General features: G+C 45.1%; 1 protein-coding gene across 7 annotated transcripts in view; it reads right to left on the bottom strand.

The window, feature by feature from the left end:
- The window catches only part of Arhgap26 (Rho GTPase activating protein 26), a 388578-nt gene extending 370166 nt beyond the window's left edge, over positions 1-18412 (bottom strand). For 3 of the 7 annotated variants that reach the window (XM_021150730.2, XM_021150729.2, XM_029471860.1), the window contains exon 1: positions 17919-18072. In XM_021150730.2, coding sequence (XP_021006389.1) covers positions 17919-18072 — 154 coding nt within the window. Of the gene's footprint in view, positions 1-17918 lie in introns of all 7 variants that reach the window. The other 4 variants (XM_021150728.2, XM_029471861.1, XM_029471859.1 and 1 more) reach the window with 3 other exon arrangements.
- Between the last annotated feature and the right edge of the window lie 2178 nt (positions 18413-20590).

Below are 20590 nucleotides of genomic sequence, written 5' to 3'. Positions count from 1 at the left end.
AAGAGCCAAGGCAGAGAGGGCAGCAAGCGTTCTCTACTCCTCGGGCTGGAAAAATCTCAAGGGAGAAAAGAGGACTTGCTCGCTAAAATGTACACATCCTCCCAACCACCCCGTATCAGTGAATTGAGCCATTTGTTTATCCGGCTTCCAAAATATTTAAAGCTGATGACCTCCAAATATGACTCTCCAAATCAGAATACCACTGGAAATGTTCTCTGCTGTGAAGACAAAAGTTCCTCCAGATGGGGGTATGGCTCATTTGCCTACAATTCACAAACCCTTGGGTTCATTTCCTCGCACCAGCAGGAAGCAAAAACTAAAAACTTTGAAAGTTCCTTTCTTGATTCCCACATGACGCTAGCTAGCCTAGATCTTGAACTCTTCCTTCCCACTCTCGGCCAGGAAGTTACTCAATAAAGCAGACTCATCACCCAGGCAGACACAGGATAAAAAGGGAGGCTAAGAGAAAGCCTCCAGGTACTCTCAGGGTCCAGTGAGATTCGCAGAACCAGCAAATCGTTCAGGGTGAGAAGATGTAACAGTGCCAGGTCCCTACGCCTAGGCAAAGGCATCGCCGCATCCCTAGTAGATGCACAAGGCTGAAAGTCCCAAGGAAGAACGTGCCTATGGCTGGGGAAGTAGAAAAGACAGGAAGGAATATGTAAGCACTATACACATGACAAAGATATTCTCCCAAATGACTGTAGAAGCATACAAAATCTACAACTAGCCATAGGTACATATGCTATAAAGGAAAGGGATCCTGTGGTACGTGAATTACAGTGTAATAAAGCCACTTTCAAAGTCCTAAAGAAGAACTCCCAAGGTCTCTGCTCATCACTGCCTCCCACCTCGGTGCCCCCCACACCAGGAACTCAGCACCAGTCTGACTGAGATGGCACATACAGAGATGACTCATCCTTTTCTAGCTGACATTTGCTGAGTTTCTCATGTAAAATAACCATCAAAAAAAAAAAAACTAACACTTTTTTTTCTTAAAGGGATGCAGGTTTAAGGGTTATAGAAGGAAACCCAACATTTAGAACACAGACTTGTAAAAATTGAGCCTGCTTTTATGGCCCCTTTACCCACTATCACCTTTCTGCACAAACTGAGGCTGCCTCAAGCACAAACCCCTAAGCCTTGTGTTGCTGTGATGGCATGAAGGGATGCTGCCCAGACGAGGTGGGGGAGCGGAGAAACTAGCCAAAGTCATCTCCCAAAAGACACCGAGGCCAAAAGCGATCAGTTCCACCCCAACGTCCTCTGCAATGGAGCAGAGCGTCCCTGCTGGGGAACTTATTACCAGTGTGCTGGCTTCATAAAAAAGAAAAAGGATTCCTTCCAAAAGAGAACTATGTTGCTGCTCTAATGAGACTGGCCACGTGGTAACTCGCTGACCTTGCACACCACTCCAGCAGCTTTGGTCAGAGAGCCAGCACACAGCCTCATGGCCTGGCTGGCAGATGTAAATCCTGGGCAAACGGCTGGAAGCTGAGGCCTGAGGATGCCAAGGGAGCATCCCCAGAGCCTGCCTGGCCTCCAGCTCCCACAAAGCCATACTGTCCACAGCAGGATTCAGGCAGCTGATGAGCTGCTGGATAAGCTACCCAGGGTAGGGTCTGTCTCAGGCATCTTTTGTGAGTTCCAGACACCACAGCAGGAAGGCCCTGTCGCTGGAAGAACAGCATGCAGATAGATGCAAAAACACAGCAGCACTGATGCCCTCACAGGGGCATCTTGGGATTTCATGCCCAGCAGCTGTAGCATTCTCCACCCAGCCCTGCAGAGATCAGAACAGAGACAGGCACCCAAGGAAGATGGAGCCTTTGGCAGAAATTGAGTGGCAGGAGGGGCAATCTGCTCTCACTGGGTTTGGGATATCTCATGCTCCAATCAACAGACAGTCCCTCCTCAGATACCCAGCCTCTGCTGCAGCTCAGCCAGTGTTGCTGTACTTCCTGGATGTTCTAAAGGGGGGTGGGGGGGTTAAGAACATAATTACAGGCTCTGACCCCAACTGCCTTTAGCCCTGAGGAAATCAACCAGGACTCACTGCGGCGGGGAGGTGAGGGACTGACTGCCCTACTTTTGCTGAGGAATATAAAGTTTCCTTTCTCTTGCTCTCCACCCCCACACCCCATTCCCACTGCTCAGAGGGTCCCAGCAGGCTCCCAGGCAGAGCTTAAGAACAACTGGATCCCAGGCATGAGGCCCCACTGGCTGAGACAGCATGTTTCCTGAAACACGTACAGTTTTGGAACACTCCATCACCCTTTGACCTGCGTCAGTGCTGCCTGATACCCTGCAGATACCTGAGCTGTCCCAAGGGAGGGCTGGGCAGTTTAGCAGGCACATTGAAAGGAAAGGATGCTCTGAGGACAAAGTTTACACAGAAGCTCTTCTGGCCTATTTTGACTTCCTGTGTGGTCTGACACACCCATACACATAAGTGCCCACACATTCACACCCCACACACATGCAAATCGCTAGGGAGAAAGGAGAGTAAGCTATGGGTCACACAGATTTGCAGGCCTACCCTGAGCTCTGAAATCAGAATCTCCTTGGGTTGAAAGCCTAAGAATTTATAGTCTGAGAACATCTTACAGACAGCATTCTCTCTTCTAACAATGCACGCAACAGGCTAGGCCTGGTGGTTCACACCTTTAATCCCAGTCCTTGGGAAGTAGAGGCAGAAGCATCCCTGGGAGCTTAAGGCCACCCTGGTCTCCACAGAAAGTTCTAAGACAGTCAGAGCTACATAGGAAGACCGTGTCTAAAACAAAACAACAGCAGCAGCCGCAACAACAACAACAACAAAAATGTAGGCAGAAACAAAACAAAACAAAACAAAACCACTTAGGTTGCTCTGGGGAAAATATGGAAGGCTTAAGATGGCTGCAGTCATGGCAACCTGAATGGGTACAACCACCACCTTGTAGTCAGGACAATCAGGTAGTGAAGAAAGAAACCAATTTCAATGTATAATTGACTTGTGCTGTGCTTATGCTACTAAACTCACCATCTAGAATTCTCATCTGTGTTTCACAGTAATACCCTTACACAGATAGTAATTACCGCCTTACACTTACGCTGCTTTCTTCAGTTTGTCCTCCAAAGGTCAAATCCAAAGGCTTCTGGGAATGTTCGCATCCAAAATGATCAGGACAAAATCCCCAGTCATCCATTCAGATGAGCTCCAAGCCTCCTCTACCTGCCTGCTATGTGTTGATGTAACTTCAGCCTCCACTCTCTTCTCTTAGGGTCTCTACCATCCATTAGAATCACCTGGGAAGTTTTATAATTCCCAGCCTAGACATACTGCATCAAAACCTTGGGGGTGGGGGGGGGGGGAAGTACTTCCCAGACTCCAATGCACACCAAAGGCTAAGAACCACTGTGCATTCACTGCAGGGCCTCAAATAGCACCTGGGGTGAGCCAAAGCCCCCAAGTTCCTTCCAGAGCTCCAACCCTATTCCACCTGCATGCCCCACAAGAACAACTTTATAGAAACAAGCATCACCCAACTGCATGTCTCTACCACACACCACAAGTCTACAGTGATGCGATGGAGTCTAGTCGCCACCTAGGACCTGAGAGACACTTCGGAGGCGCCCAGCTCCTCCTTCCCCTGGGCCCTCATCTCTTCCATTTCTCAATCCTGACACAGTTGAGTGTGCATTCTCCTTTTTATTTGTATCATCTCATTTCCTCTGAAAAATTCCACAGAACCCTGTATTCCATTCCATAACTCTGAATGTTTAAGTAGTGATCCCACTGAGTCAAGCAAAAATACACAAGAGTGTACTACTTCCTGTCACTCTCTCTGTACTCCTTAGCACAGGGCCCTGCCCTCCCACCTCAGGGACTACTGTATCCTAGTCTGTGAAACCAACTACTCCCCTACCAGGCGTAAGACAGATCTCTCCAATGCATCTACCTTAGGACAGTGCTAAGCATACAGTGGATCTTGCATTACTGCTGAAACGTGCAGCTATTTTAAGTAATGCCATGGCAACTACCTTTTAATTTAATGATTATGGTTCAATGACTCTTTTTATAACACAAAGTAGCTAAACACACCAAACCTGTGAATTCTTATTGCTGTAAACTTCCCTTCTAAAATAAATGAAATTTTGAATAGACTGTCTCAAAGTTAATAAAGAATCCTGAAGGTGAGGCAAAATTAGCAGAGGTGACCTACAAATGGCAGATAAGTAACACGGGCCTCTTTGGACTTGATAAGCCTTAAGTAGCCTTTCCCAAAGGTCTCAGCTCCCTCTCCCAAGTACCCCTCCAAGCTGCCAGTACTCACTCCTGAGCCATGGACTGGCAGTGATCTTCTGCCTCCTTTTTAGATGCTTAACACCCAGGAGAGGGGCAAGTGCCTGGTCCACTCTGACAGATTCTACCAGTGTATATTTCTATGCCAACAGTTCTCAATCTCCCTAATGCTATGACCCTGGAATATAGTTCCTCATCCATAAACTGTTTTTGTTGCTATTTCAGACATTAACTGTAATTTTGCTACTGTCACGAACTGTAATATAAATATCTGTGTTTTCTAATGGTCTTAAAGAGTCATGACCCACAGGTTGAAAAACACTGCCCTAGACCTATAGGAGCTGTTCTAAGTACCTAAGCATAAACCAAAGAGTACATGTATGGTGGTCTGAAGATGCCTGGTGCAGGGAGTGGCACTATTTGGAAGTGTGTGGCATTGTTAGAGGTGTGGCCTTGTTGGAGGAAGTGTGTCACTGTGGGTGTGGACTTTAAGACCCTCATTCCGGCTGCCTAGAAGCCAGTCTTCTCCTAACGGCCTTCAGATGAAGATACAGAACTCTCAGCTCTGCATGCACCATGTATGCCTGTACACTGCCATGCTCATACCTTGATGACAATGAACTTCATATCTGAACCTGTAAGCCAGCCCCAACTAAATGTTATCCTTATAAGAGTTGCTTTGGTCATGGTGTCTGTGCACAGCAGTAAAACTCTAAGTAAGACAACATGTGACATAATCCTGTCCTCCATCCAAAAGACATCTGCAGGAAAAGCCACCATGGGGAGATGGCACACAAAACATCCCCATCTTTTGCCTGCCAGGAATTCCAGTGCCCACAGGCAAGCTTCCACCATAGAGAAGACATGCCCACTAGCTCAAAGTCACTATATCCAATCACCAAAGCTCTGCAGAAGATCTAGCACATGCCGACCCTCCTTAATAGAGCACACACTATTCCAGATGAAACACAACAATACCACACTAGAACATAAGAGTAAGCCTTGTGTTTGGGTAAAGCTAAGATACAGCTGTGCCACATTCTAGGGAATAATGCTCACTATAGCTTTTAATCCTAAGAATCCTAAGATGAACAAAACATAAAAGTCAGAAGAATATTCCAAGTTTTATATTATAGAAGTTATTCTAAATAGAAAAAATAACCTGATTTCCTACTCTAAAAGTCATGGCTAAGGAAATTCAGCTCACTCCAAACATTTTTAGACAATTTTCCAGAGAATATCACAGTAAAAATATACATATATGTATATATATATATATATATATATATATATATACACAAACACACACACACACACACACCACTTTTAGCTGAGCAGATCTGGAGTAGAAATTCATCCTACAGCTATGATCATTTCTGTGTCCCATGCCAGAGGTATGTACATCAAAGCATATATGTGTACATATATGTATGTTTATAAATGCATGTATTAAGTGCATATACATGTTTAAATACATGTGTGTACACATGTTTATATGGCATCTGTATATGTTGTATGAGCATGTTTATATACATGTGTATACATATACCTGTTTATATGCATGCATATTGTATACATATATGTTTATATACATATCCCTGTGTACATATACTGAGATAGATATAAATAAAGTCTCAGGAAATCTAAGGGCCAGCCAGCCAGCTTGGAACTCTTTATGTAGCTAAGAATAACTTTGAATTCTGGTCATCCGACCTGTACCCGCCCAATGCTGTGATCATAGACAAATGCCATGATATTCAGTTTTATTCCTGAGGCTTACACTCAGAGCTTCATACATGCTAGGCAAGCACCCTACAAAACAAACTAAGTCATGCCACAAGCCCAAAGACTGGAAATCATTTAATTGTTTAATAGGGAGATTTTTTTTAAAAAAGCAGTACTTCATCCATGCACAAGTGCAGAACATGAAAATAAATCACAATTAGGTGTATGACAATACATGTGCATAAGTGTATTGCTTAAGTGTATATAAGTGTGCCAATGAATACACACATACACTTGCTGACACATTCATATATTTCACTTAAAAAAAATAACTCAGATGGCAAAATGTTGCTTTCCATAGAATGTGGGATCAAGACACAGGGGATGGAGGAAAACTCACAGTCTTTTTTTGGGGCTTTTGAACTGTGTGCCATTTGTAGATATTAACTATTTAATGATAAAGAAACAGATGTGGAAAAAGTAAATATGCCACTGTAGTTGCATCTTTGCCTTTGCCCACAGCTGATCCGCAAGCTAAGGACGAGATAAGCAATCAGAACTGTTGCAGTGCTGGTCCTGTCTGCTCAACAGTGACCTTGGCACAGAAGCAGCCAAAGTTCAACTCGGCTGCCCGGAAATCTTGCTGAAGCCACTCGAGATATGCCAGTTCATATTTTCAAAGTGTTCCAGTGAGCCTGCAGTAAACGTTAATATGATAGGGAGATCAAATGAGCTTTCAAACCTACCTGTGGTATCTTTACAAACCATACAAAACAGAGTTTATTTTGGCTTCTCCTGTGTGGCAGCAGCAGGAGTCAAAGCACAGCTACTGAGTTGGCCCTGAGAAGCTGGCTAATAAGCCTTGACCCAGAATTCTCAAGCCCCAAACCTTTGTCCATCTGGCAAAGAAAACACACACACATGCACATGAACACCCATCCCGACCCCAGGAATCTCCTCTTTCTAAGTATAGCAGGCAACTGCCGAGCTTCCAAACGCACCCTCCGAAGCATTCTGTGCCTTCCAACCAAGGTGAAATGAGCCAGACATAAACACGCTGTGACAGCTTCTGGCCCCACTGCCAAGCTCGTTTCCTCACTATTTCCTCTCTTCCTCTACGCTGGGTTTCTACAAAATGTGGAAACCCCAGTGACACCAATTTATAAAAAATCCCTCTAGCTACTTACGTTGTTTGCTCTCATCCTAACAAACATGCTCTTCCCGCCAGGCCCCACAGTTTGAGTTTGGAAGAGTCGCTTCAATATGGGCAACGTATGGTTCATCTCCCATTGTACTTGTAAGAATCTGCAGTCCAGAAAAGATATTAGACAGGCCCAAAACTAGTACGGAAGCCTGCACTTCTTGCCCTACCATAACACTTACTGGGCACTTCATTCTTTCAGAATCAACATCCACACCTCAAAAGGCAGCCTATTCCAAATGCTTCCTTCCTATTAAACTAAAAAGTTAAGCTTCAAAAACATAATCTAGCACACACTCACCAAACCAATCAGCTACAAGGAAGCAAAATACTTAGTGGCTATAATGGACTCTGAGGCAGACCCAAAGTATTTCAAATGTTGGGACCCACACACAAAGGCAGACATGGGAATGGTCACCGCAGCCCTTTCTCTAACTGAGAAACTGAGATAATCCAATAATCCAACCCTCTGAGGTAATCAAAAGGAATGCAGGGTATACATGGACTGACCTAGAAAAGGTACCATAGGGGAGTCATGGGGAAAGTAAAACAAAAATTTATGTAGCTAAAATCCCATTTTTAAAACATAATGCAGAGAGAATGGATAAGGAAAAGAGCATCCCAAAGTGAAGGAGAAGAAAGTCCTGGCCTGTGGGAGGAACGCAGACAGAGGGCACCTAGTCCCTCGTGTGGAACACTGAGTTTGATCTCCAGAACTGAGAACAACGAGAATGAAAAAGAGAAGGGGGAAGGACAAAGAGAAGGATGTGGGGAGAGTGGAGGGGAGGGAGGGAAAGCCTACTCTCTGTATACTTCTCTGGTATGTGTGCATACTTGTGAATTATGTATGTCAGCATCATTTCAATTTGCCTTTGAACTACGCCATCCATACACACTGCAAATTTTCTCTGCAAATCTAATCTTCCTCAAATTCTCTGTACTTCAGAACACAGTAGCAGCATTCACATAATAGCTCAGGTCAAACATCTCGAATCATTCCTGATTTCTCTCTTTTCTCTGATAGTCCATATTCAACTAAACATCAAATTATGCCAGCTCTACTTATAAAGCACCCAGCCTCTGGTGTTACCATCCTGGTCCAAGGTGTCATAGCTCTTATTTCTAATTAAGAGGCCAACAGCCTCCTAATTGGCTCCTAGTTCCAGATGGTCCCACTATCTTGTCTCACATAACCCTGCTGACCTTGAATTCCCTATGCAGCTAAAAATGATTTCAAACTTATCCTCCTGCCTGCCTCTACCTTTTAAGTGTTTAGATTAAAGGGATTCACCACAATACCAGATCCCCATGATCTTTTTAAAGTACAAACTGGATTGTATAACAACATCCCATGGCCATCCATCACAGAGAGGATGAGACAGACCAAAGTCCTTTCAAACACTCAAGAGTCCTATGACCTGGGTTCTAGACTCCAGGTCCATTTCCCACCACTGTGCTCCCGTCTCACAGATGCCATCTTCCCCTAGGCTTCTGCACCTGCCACTTCACCACAAAATCCATATCATAGTCCCTGGCTTTAAAGTGCATGGCAAGGACAAAGCATAAGCTCTCAGTTTGTGCATGAAATCTTTCTTTATTAGAAAAAAAGGTCTCAATTGAAATATACTGAGTTGTAATTTGTGAAATTAAAAGCAAAGCCACATTTCACTGGAGTAAATCTAAAATAATCACTTTGACAATTAGGTTTATAATGGCACTCCCCTCCTAGGCTAACTTTTCGATAGGCCAGGGCCTTGACAAGATAATACAGTTACCTTCAGAGGTTGTTTTCTCCTACTATCCTCCAAACTTTGTCAGTGCTGGAGGTTTTGGTCACTGTCTAGAGACTAGAATGCCTACCTGTAAGACCCACTATGAGAGACATTGTCGGGCTTAGGTAGGACAGCTGAACGAACCACTGTCCCCCTAAAACCAATCTCTTCAGGTCCTGAAATACACGACAGACTATGCAAATGGTAGCAAAGAAGACCCCAAAAGAAACAAATGGACAAAACGAACTGAGTACCGTTCACTTCATTGTCAAAAGTTGTAAGGGACAAAGCAGAGGCTGTGTATGTGAATACACATCTCGGCAAGTAAGTGAACCAGTAGCCAATACATTCAGGACAGATGCTCAACACCATCAGTCATCAGTGAGATTAGAGCCAAAGGAAATACATGACCCCAGTAGTGTGCTACAATCAAAAAGAGGATCTAGGTGTTGGTGAGGCTCATACACTGGGGCCCTGTAATATATGGTGCTTCTGCCCTGGAAAATGGTTTGTTGAGCTTTTAAAAGTTAAACCTAAGTTTCCTTCAAGCCTGGGTCTAAATCAAAATTTTACTTAAGTTTCCCATATAGCTCAGCAATTCCACTCCTAGGTAAGACACGAAGCTGGAAGTGAAAACACAGTCATGCAAAGGCAGGCACGTCAACACTCTGAGCAGCATCATTCACCAAAGCTAACAGCTGAAACTCAACTTGAAGTTTACAAAACAGAAGCCTCCCCAGCAATAAAAAGGAACAAACTACTAATAAAAGCCAAAGCACAGATGAGCCTCACATCAACATTCTAAGTGAAAGAGCCTGGATATAAAAGATCACATCCTATATGACTCTACGCAGCTCCAGTTCCCAGGGGAAAAAAAAAAAAAAGACAACTCTAAAGACAGGGAGGGGGATTAGCTGCTGTGAGTGGCTTGAGAATGAAGGGCACATGCAGCCAAATTATTAACAGTGGAGGGGGAGCACCTACTCCCCCAAAGCACGCTGACCTGAAACAAATGGCTACTCTGAAAGGACACATGAGGGAATGTTCTTGGGAGACACTTGAGAAATTGGCATGTCAAATGTAAGTGATCGTGGTCATTCTGTAGGGAAAGGAAAAAGAGGAGAGGAAAAATCATTTCCATGATTTCTCGGGAGAAAGAGCAGTGCCTCACTGTAGTCGTTGCTAGTAATTAAAATTTAACAATAAGACACTCAGCCATAAAAATAAATCAAACTCCAGTATCTGACATAACATAAGTGGACCCTGAAAATATCATGCTACGTAGAATAATCCACACACCAATGATAACTTCTGTTTGATACTAGAGATGCCTAGAACAAATAAAAGAATCTCGTCAGGGTCTAGGGTGGGACAGGGGTAGGAGTCATTATTTTACAGATATAATTTCACATTGGGATGCAGCAAGAGCTGTAAAACTAGAGAGCATGGTCAATTACATAACACCGTGAATGTACTCAATGCCACTGAAGTGGATAGAATTATTTAAAAGCTCTTAAAGTAGTAAATTCTGTGCTGGGTATATCTTACCATAAAAATAAGACTGTTTTGAAAAATGAGCAAAAAAAAGCTGAACAGACATCCCACCATAGAGGATACACAAATGGTACATAAGCATGTGAAAAAATAGTTAATAGCATATGTCATCGGAAAACTGAAGGGGAGAGTTGGGGTGGGGGCGAGTGTGAATTCTGCCATCTATTAGATGGTCAAAATGCCAAACACTGACACCGTCACATACAGAGCAACAGGATCCCCCCACCTGTCTGTCTGTCTGTCTGTCTGTCTGTCTGCTGGAGGGAATGCAAAATGGTACAGCCATCTTGGAAAACAGTTTGGTTATTTCTTAAAAAACAATGCATGCTCTTACCATGTGATCCAACAATCATATTCCTAGTCTTTACCCAAAAGATCTGAAGCCTCTTGTCTATGCACAAAATAACTGTTGGCTTCACTCATAATTGTCCAGACTTGAAAGCAATCAAGACATCCTTCCACAGGTCAAAGAAGAAACACATTTTGGTACTTGGCAATGAAACCCAATAGTAGACATGGGTACTACGTAAATGCACACTGCTAAGTGACACAAGGCAATGGGAAAGGGCTACACACTGGTTCTAGCTACCCGACAGTGTGAAAGAGGGCAAACAGGAAGACAATGAAAAAGATCTGCAGCGGGCAGCAGATGAAGAAAAGGGTGTGCGACAGACCATAGAGGGCTTTTAAGACAGTGGAACCATAACGACAGTACAATGGGTACAAGCCACTGTACAGTCACTGTCAATCAACTGTTCACCACCAAGAAACTCACATTAATAATAGTCTGCCAAGGACCAGGGGTGTGGAGTGTGTGCTCTCCTGTGCAAGGCCTTAGCTTCAACCTCCAGTGCCAATAAGATAAAATAAAATCAATATCAGTTAATCAGCAGTAATAGATGCATCAGGACTTTGAAAGACTTGAAAGAGAGGAGGAGGAGGGAGAAACCAGAAGTAACAGACACTCTAAGCTATAATGGAAACCTTGTATATATTCTACTCAAATGTGTCCTAAACCTCAAGCCAATCTACAGAGCAGAGTCTAGTCCTTATTTAGCAATGAGAAGATGGTTCTAAGCCACAGGGAGTGGCTTGGAGACTAGCGATTAAATGCAATTTATTCAGTACAACTTTGAATAGAGAAACATGCAGAGATGCAGAGATGTTTTTAGAGCCAGGGTTATATAAAAACAAAAAAAAAATCTTGTTTGAATTTAATTAGCTGTTGTTTATATTTGTATGAGTAATACTCCAAATGTCAGTATTGCAAATTACCACTACTTTCAAATAATTAGGAAAGTCATTTTTCCCCTTTTCTTCACAAAAGAATGGGAAACAACTTTTTGCTACCTGGCTCCATATTTGCTTGTTCCATTAAGGTTTCTCATGACTAACATAATTACTGCTAAGCACCTGGAACTGGCATTGGACATCACCTGAGAGCTTACGCCATTCAAGAACAACTCGTTCTTAGGGCAAAGGGAGTGGATTCATCCAGGAAAGAGCTCTTGCTATACAATCATGAAGACCTGAATTTAGATCCCCAGAACCCACACAAAAAAGCCAGGGTGGCCACATTTGAACCTATAACCTCGAGTTCTAAAGAGAAGAGACAAAAAGGTCTGGGATTAGTAAGCAAGCCTACCCAATATTTGAGCTCTGGGTTCAGTGAAAGACCCTGAATAAGTCAGAGGTGATAGAACAGAATACCTGATGTGCATCACATATGTACACAGGTGTACACACAACAGCTCACACATGTGCATACCCCACACGCAGCGTGTGAGTGCTCACACACAAACACACACACACACACACACGGCTCCTACTCACTGTGGAAGAAAACTGTATTAAATTCTAAAAAACTACAAAGGTGAACAAGTTGTAAAGTACACACATTTGGTAATTATTTTACTGTTGTTTTAATGAATAAAGACAACGAATTGTTCACTTTAGAAGTTCAGACCAAGAACAAGTTTTTGGCCTCCTTATTCAAGGCTCTATTACTCAATTAAAAATGAATCACTGATAATCACTTGGTAGTTCCCAAAAAGAAAGTGATGCTTTACAAAGACAGAAGAAAACAAAAACAAAAACAAAACCACCCCCCTAATCTACCCTTCTAGCCTTCAAGGCTCTTTCAGTCTACGAGGGCAAGAAAATCTGAGTACAACACAGAATATTAGCTAGCCTTGGCTACTCTTGGCTGGAAATCTATAAAGCATTAGTCACTTCTCAGTTGACCTGGTACCTGCTGCACCTTTTCTCTTCTAGGATCTATGAAAAGTCTGCGTCTTCACTACCAGTGCTTTTATTGAGAGAACCACAGGGTAATGCTCGGAAGAGGACCAGCAGATCACCGCCAGGCTCAAAGCATGCTTACATAATTTCCTATCCCTGTGAATTTTGACAAGTTATCCCAGAAATGCAGAAGCAGGAGGACAGTGCTCTCACCCTACCTACAGATCTGGGTCTTAGGTTTCCACCAACAAATATGGAAAATATTTGCCAGAAGGGGGGTGGCTGGGGAGCTGTGTCTGTGCTCAACACGTGCAAACATTTTTCTGTCATTACTGAATAAACAATGCAGTATGTAACAATTATGTGCCTAGCATTTACGTTATGGCATGTATTAGCAGCAATCTAGAGCTGCCTAAAGTATTCAGGAGGATGTGTATAAGTGACTTGTCAATAATAAAAGCACCTCAGGATCTGGGTATCCAAGATGGGTCTTTGAACCAACCTCCCCTGTAGATACGGAGGGACAACTACATTCATCTTGCAGAATGGTAACATGGCACAATATTTGGCCCCTGACATAGGAACTGGCACTTACTAAATGCTCAATAAAATGAAATGTGCTATTGTGCTATTTAGCTGTCTAAAATGACCTTGACAATATGATGGGAGAGAAAGAACGGAGACAGTACCATCTGAGAATGCAATGAAAAAGGCACATTGTCCTCAAACGTCCCCATTAAAAAGTCCGGGATCAGCTAATATAACATAAAAGCATTTGCTTCACTTAGTAAAAGTATAACACTCTGAGGAAGAGCAACCTGTAGTAGGGCTTCATTCACTATCACATACCCAACCTAACTTGACTGGAGGGGCTGGATTCTTAGTTTTGCCTTTGTTATTAACTCTGCATCCATCAAACGAGGTAGACTCCATATCCAGGCCCCTCCCATAGACTGAAAACACTAGAACACATTTTCCAAGTCCTTGGAGATAAACAATGTACCCTCGCCTCTCCTTGTAAAGAATGAATGTCTTGTTGACTCAGCATCTCCCATCTGAAATTCAGTCATGAACTAGGTGCCTAAAAGTGATTGCTGCCACCTGGATGGCTGCAGTTGTACCTCTAATGTCCAGACTAGCCAATCTATGGAGGTAGAAGACTCAGTGGTTGGCCAGGGCTGCAGAGGTCGGGAGGAAATAAAGCTGACTAGTGGTGAAAGCACGTTCTTTGGAGATGACTGGTGATGATGGATCCGTGAATATACTAAACCACTGAATCAGATGCTTTGGATGAATAATCTACAGAAGACACTGTGACTTACATCTCAGTAGTACCACTATCTTTTAAGACTCACATTTCTGTCCCACCCACTTACTCTGTCAGAATAAGGATTCTCTATTTCAGAAAGCAGAAGTCAAATTCAGAGGGATATTCCCCAGAAACAAATCTAGAAATCGACTGTCAATGTGTAAAGAGGCATGGTTCCCCAAAGCCCAAACCCTTCTGACTAACAGCTTTTCATGTCTGTGAAACCACACTTGACATCAAGTCCACAAAAGAGTCACACAGAAAGGCCAATGCATTCTGCAAGCCTGTTATGTAGACAGAGAGGCAGACAGCCTCTTCCTCTGAAGGGAAAACCTCACCTAACAATAAGTTAATAGGAACAGAAGAGACACTGGGAGGCTTACATATTTTGTCCCTTTCAACCTCTGGCACTTTGTTTTGCATAACCATGACTTGATACAAGCACTATTACCAGAATCCTACAGTGTGCCCATCGGTGGCTAACACACACAACTGCTGGAGTTCCCAAGGTCTGACCACACGTACCTCTGCTCCTTTTCTTTTTCAGGGGCACCAAGTCCTGAGAACCTTGAATGCTGGCATACTAGAGTATTGCTGAACATGAACCAAGAGGTACCAAGGGTCTCCAAGTGGTGGTGGTGGAGGCTTGGGCTGGGTTTGGTTTGATTGTTTTAACATTCACTTTGTCTTTCAGCCTCTGAGAGATCTGGGTGACTATTTCCACTTTACAGAGGGGGAGCTCAGGCTTAGTAAGGTGCCCAGAGTCATTGGGGTCTAGATTTGAACCCAAGAAACTCCAAAGCTCACTCATCCTCTATCACTTCTACAGAATGAAAGACAAGACGAGACCTAAACACACAAAATCATCTTGGCTGAGAGAATGATCAGCCAGCGAGAAGAAGGGGGCCCTGGGTGACTGAGTACCACGCAGAAAATGTCAGAACAAATCACCATCAGCAATGACTGAAGCAATAAGAACTCTCACTTTTTAAGGTGTGTCCCAAAATATTTTGTTGCTTATGCTCTGTGCCCATACCAAGGATGGAGAAGCCATATAGAGTTTAAGAGGTTTGTTTTTATGAAGTCATTTTATGGAAATGTTGGCATATTCAAGAGAAAAACACAAGAGAAGCTAGGGTTTAGGCTAACCCAGATGACAGTGTTGCTTCAGGTTAAGTGCAATGTCTTTGAAATTTGCCAACTTGTATTTGAATACCTTGATGCCACCTTGAGCAGGTTACTGACTCCTGGGCTGTTTGGCATCATCATTCACAAAGTAGAAGAAATATTAAAATGATGTAGCTAAACTCTGCCAACTGCTGAAGGCCCTTTTTATCACCTCTGACTCACAGATAAAGGAAATCTGAACCCAGAGACCTGTAAAAGTACTAGCTACAACACAAAAGAAATGCTACCTACATATTCTCCTATATAGCTATGTATTTATTTGTAAGCTATAGTGGACAATCACTGGCTTTTCATTAACAGTAATGATCAAGATGGTCTGACTGAAGAAAATTATCATAGAGGAATTAATATGATGCACAATGAAGCAAGCACCTCACAATAACACAATACAAACACTGAGTGTTAAGAAGTCACGTCAATCACATGTTCTGTTAAAGCAGTAGTTACAAGTAGTGGGGGTTGGGGGTAGTAGGTCATAAAGTGGAAAGACAGGCATATTTATGCCACTATCAGTCTTTCCACAGAGTCTCAGAGCTGACCCACCTGTCTGGTTAACCTTTGAACCCCAATACTGCAATGAGTCTTCCTATCTAAAGAATTCATGCTCCTCAAAAATAGTGGAAGGCAAATTGCCAGTCACCCAAAATGCCTTCCTCAGAGTCAATGCTCAGATACAAAAATGCAAGTCCAAATTCTAGTAGGTTTGGTCCTATAAGGCTCCATTCTGGGCACAAAGGGACCACGCAAAATCCACAACCCCAGGCCAGTGGATGAAGCTATGGGACTCTGGGCTAGTGATTCCCCAAGTGTGAGGTTAACACACAAATAAAGCCATGGCTGCCACAGAGTACTGTGCCTCCACACCCACAGGGGCAGCCAAATGTCATTGCTACATCCTAGCATCTAGTGCAATGCCCAGGAAGTGCAGGCACTTCATATGTTTGCTGAGTGAGACAGAAGATCAATTAAGGCTAGCCTGGGGTCAGCCATGCCCGTATGGTACATGCCTTCAATCATTGCACTCTTGGAAGGCTGAGGCAGGAAGGGCACTGCTCCAGGCAAGTATAGGGAAACCCTGTTTCAATGAAAAGAAGAGGAGGTGGAGAGAGGGGAAAGGAGTGGGAGAGGGAAAGGAGAGAGGAAGGGGAAGCAGAAGGAGAAGAAGAAGAGAGAGAAGAAACCAATCAAGCAAGCATAAGGGTCAACCAAAATTTCCAGACCCAGCTTCTATGTGGGTTCCAAACTTTCCTCAAACTAGAGGTAACTTGTCCCCTGAAACAAGGCAGGCCCTGGTCTTTGGCCCTGGAAAGCCTTCTGATAGCTGTCCTGAGCTTTTATTTCACCCAGGAAAGACTGGCACTTGCTGCCCTGACATTCCATCCCTTCACTCTTCAGTTTTAAAAGCAACAGGCTTACTAAACGACATCTTGGCACTTAGGACTTTCTCTAATGAAGCCTGCAGACCATTCAAACAGCTAGAATCCTACTCTGTTGAAGCAACCATTCTTAGCTGAATGATACCATCTATTAGGAAACCCATCACAGAGACAGGAAGAGTAAAGAGTCAAAGACAATTCCACTATCTGCCTTCCCTTCCTGAGTTATCAAAATGAAGAAAAAAAAATCGCTTGAACTATTTTTAAATGAACCCAATGAAAAAAGGTACCCTTCTTGCCCTGCAAGGTGCCCAAGCCTAGAATGTTCTGATTTGGCCCAAGGAAAAACTCTGGGCTTCCTCTTCAAAAGTTAGAGGGCATGCACATTTTAACACACACATACACCTTGTACCGAGAAGGGGGCAGGGCAGCAAAAAATGGCTCCACAGAAGCTCAGGGAACCTTTTAAATGAGCTTAAAACTTCTCTTTTTCTGAGCAAGGGCTGAGGATTCCCTCTCAGCCTTCTGAATTTTAAAAGATAGTGAGGGAGAGGACGGGTATGGAGCAAGGGAGCGGGAGAAGGAGAAAGACGGATGTGTTCGGTCTATTTTTAAACCTTCGCCTACAGTTTAGAGTAAAGGAACACTCTGGTCCTATACTCCCACCCCTGTCACCTTCTGCTAAGCACAAGAATCAAAACCTGCACACGTACACCGCGCTGATCTATGTCTAGGGATTAATGTCAGTGCTCCCAGGAATGCAGCTAACCAATCACCCCAACGCAGAGAACCCGGTAGTCTGGACTAGGCGAGAGCTGCGTGCAGGGCTCCTGCAGGGCTCGAAGCAGTCACCACCCTCCTCTTCCCGGGGATGGGCAGCGCCCCCTCCGCACGCTCCATTCCCAAGGCTGGGCACCGAGGTGAGCAACTCGCCCCCTAAGGATACCAAGCCATGGGAAGCGTGGAAGTGGTTTTCCCCAACAGGCTGCGGCAGGCTCACTCCAGAAACACCTGTGTCGCACACACCCACCCAATCCAGAGTACCACCCTGATGGCCACCTTCCGGCCGTCCCCGAATTACGAGGGCTGGGCGACCAGATTCCTCCGAGGCAACTGACTCGCTCTTTTTACGTATCCTTCTTGCCTCGCAGGAGCATAGACACCGGTCACTCTGCGCCCCGGGAAGGGATGAAAGCCGGTAGCGCGCGGGCGACCCGGAGCTGAGCGCCGCCGCCGGGTGCCCTCCTGCGCTGCTCCGGACACTCACTCTTGAGCGCGCTGATGAGCGACTTCCCGTCCTTGATGAGCTCCTTGATGAATTTGTTGGTCTTGTCCAGCTCCGCTTCGTGTGACTTGAGCGTCTCTCGGAAGTGAGGGCTGTCGAGGCAGCAGTCGCTGAACTCGAGCGCCGGGAGCCCCATTTCTGCCCGCGGAGCCAGCCGGGCTGAGGGGACGCGCCTCGCACGCTGGTCGGCGGACACCCGCGACGACGGCCGATCCACAGGTGTGGGTGGCGCCGGCTACCCCGCGCGCGGGGTCAGCGGGACCAGGAGACTCAGGACCGCAACGGGGACCCGGACGGACGGCGGCTGCTCCTGCGGAGAGCCACCGAACTGCACACCAGCAGAAAGCGCGGCGGCGGACCCTTGGCGGAGCCTGGAAGCGAACGAGCCCGGCCACCGCCTCCCCGCCTCCTCTGCGGGCTTGCTCCTCAGCAGCCTCAAGCAGCCTCGAGCGCCCTCTCACAGAAGCCTCAGCCGCCCCTCCGGCGTCCGGGCCGCCCGAACCTGCTAGCGATGACCTAATCCCCTGCAGGGCCAATCAATAAGCTTGCCTCGGCCCGACCCACGGGGCCGCCAGGGGACGCCCTGCCCTTCCGCGGCTCTAATCCAATCAGATATTTCTGAAGGCGGAGCCTGGGGAGAGGGGCGGAGTCCGTGCCACCCCCTGGGTCCGCAGAGCAAGCCCCGCCCCCTCCTGCTCTGCGAAGGTTGCAGAGCTAGGAGATCCTGGTGCTGCATTCTGTAGTGGGTGCGCCCCCCCTGCCACCGTGAACCCGGCCCGCCTCGTGTGACTCTAATCCGAGCCTGAAATGAGACGTCTGCTGATCTAGGGAACCGAAGAGCCTAGGTGTGCGGAGCAGAAAAAATCCAGAATGAGAACTGCCTTTCGCCGCTGCCCACCGGACACCTCTGAGCCTTCGAGCTTGCACTCAAATTACAGCCCCTTGCCCAGAAGAACTCTGAGCGCTCGGAGCTCGCAATCCCTTGCTTCCAGTCAAGCAGAACGTATTTGCTTCTTTGAAATCCCCAACTCCCCTTTCCTGCAGTCCTCTCGCCCCCTACTGTCCGTCCCACTAGTGGCCACTCCTGCTCAAAACCCGCCCACGGCCGCAACCTACAGAAGGTTCTAACGTCCTTAGCAAGAATTCAGCCTTTCCTACTGGATTCTTAACACCGTTTTTACACAATTCTGTCCAATGTCTGCTACTCTTCGCTGCTGCCCAGCTCCACGAGGGCACGTGCCTCCGCAGTTCTCTGGTGGGGTGTTGCAATCCTATCCACTAGAACAGCGACTAGTATTTAAGAACAGATAATATGCGCTGTCTAACATGTGCGTAGAAAACTATGCATCATTCTCCAACTTCCAGAGTGACCATCATCCCTCTGATCAATCACAGGAGTCAAGGTTTACAGCTCCCTCAGAACATTTGGTAGGTTGGTTCCCAGTGTCTAGAACTGAATGGTGAACTCCTAGAGAACAGAGACTGCCCTTGGCTAACTTATTTCTATACTAACTAACAACACACCTTCTTTGGGGGTGGAGGACATGGGGAAGGTGCTTCTTTGTGTTTTCAATTGGTCTGCTATTATAAACACAGCACTAGACTCAGGATGGAACCACAAACCCAGAAAGACCTTGAAACTTGACTGCTTCTGTTCTGGAGAGGAGCATCAACCAAGGAATAGCTTTGCTGTCTGATGTAAGGATGGAAGCCCTAGATCCTTGGGAACAATGAAAACGAGTTTCAGACTCCAAAGTGTCAGAAAGAGTCCTTGCGTGGGAAATTAATTGATGTATTTATCGAATGAATGAATGTGGTCGATTTCATAATTTGTATCTACAAAGCCAGGCTTGAGATCAGGCAGAGACAGCAGATAGATGACAGCTAATTAAATCCTGGAAACAGTCATTCCTCCCTTGCTATGGAGGAGAAAAAAAAATCTGGAATGGAAATTCCATGAAAGTAAATCTGTTTATTAGGCTTATCTTGAGTACCTAAAGGTAGGCACTCTGATTATCTATTGTTACTTAATGGATCACACAAAGCTTTCATGCTATAAGACATTGACAACCTATGTGAAGACTCAGGGCTAGAGAAGCAGGGATGCAGCCTATTGTGTGGGTCCCTACTGTGATCAGCGTTGGTGGTAGATACTGGAGCGGTGAGTCCTCAGCTGGATCCATCTGTCTCCTCAGAAAGACTGGAGGCTTCTCCATGTGACTCTCTGTAGCCTAATTTCCTCAGAACATGTAGCCAACAAGGAGAAGCCATCATTTTCCGTGACCTAACTGTGGATGTCACACTTCTACCTTTGTTGACTGCTAGCAAGTTAGTCACAAGTTCACTCCAATGCAAATGGAGGGGGACTCAACTTTACCACTAGTTAGGAGAATGACGTGAACAGGCAATATTGTCCTAGGCCATTTCTGACGTACATATTCTGCCATGGTAGGCTTGGCATATCATGTAGCATTCAATAAATGTTAAATGAATGAAACAAAATGAGACCCACTATTAGCTGTTTAATCTTGTTAAGGAATATTGGGTAAATATGCACACAGCAGTACATGTATATATAGCAAATAATACATTCACTGTCATTTATTCAGTCTCTGCTAACTGTTTTACTTTTTGATATGTAATTAATGTCTACA

The sequence above is a fragment of the Mus caroli genome, chromosome 18, assembly GCF_900094665.2.
Source record: "Mus caroli chromosome 18, CAROLI_EIJ_v1.1, whole genome shotgun sequence".
Classification (NCBI taxonomy): domain Eukaryota; kingdom Metazoa; phylum Chordata; class Mammalia; order Rodentia; family Muridae; genus Mus; species Mus caroli.
Note: the sequence above shows the minus strand (reverse complement) of the source record. Positions and strands in the feature narration are given on the sequence as shown.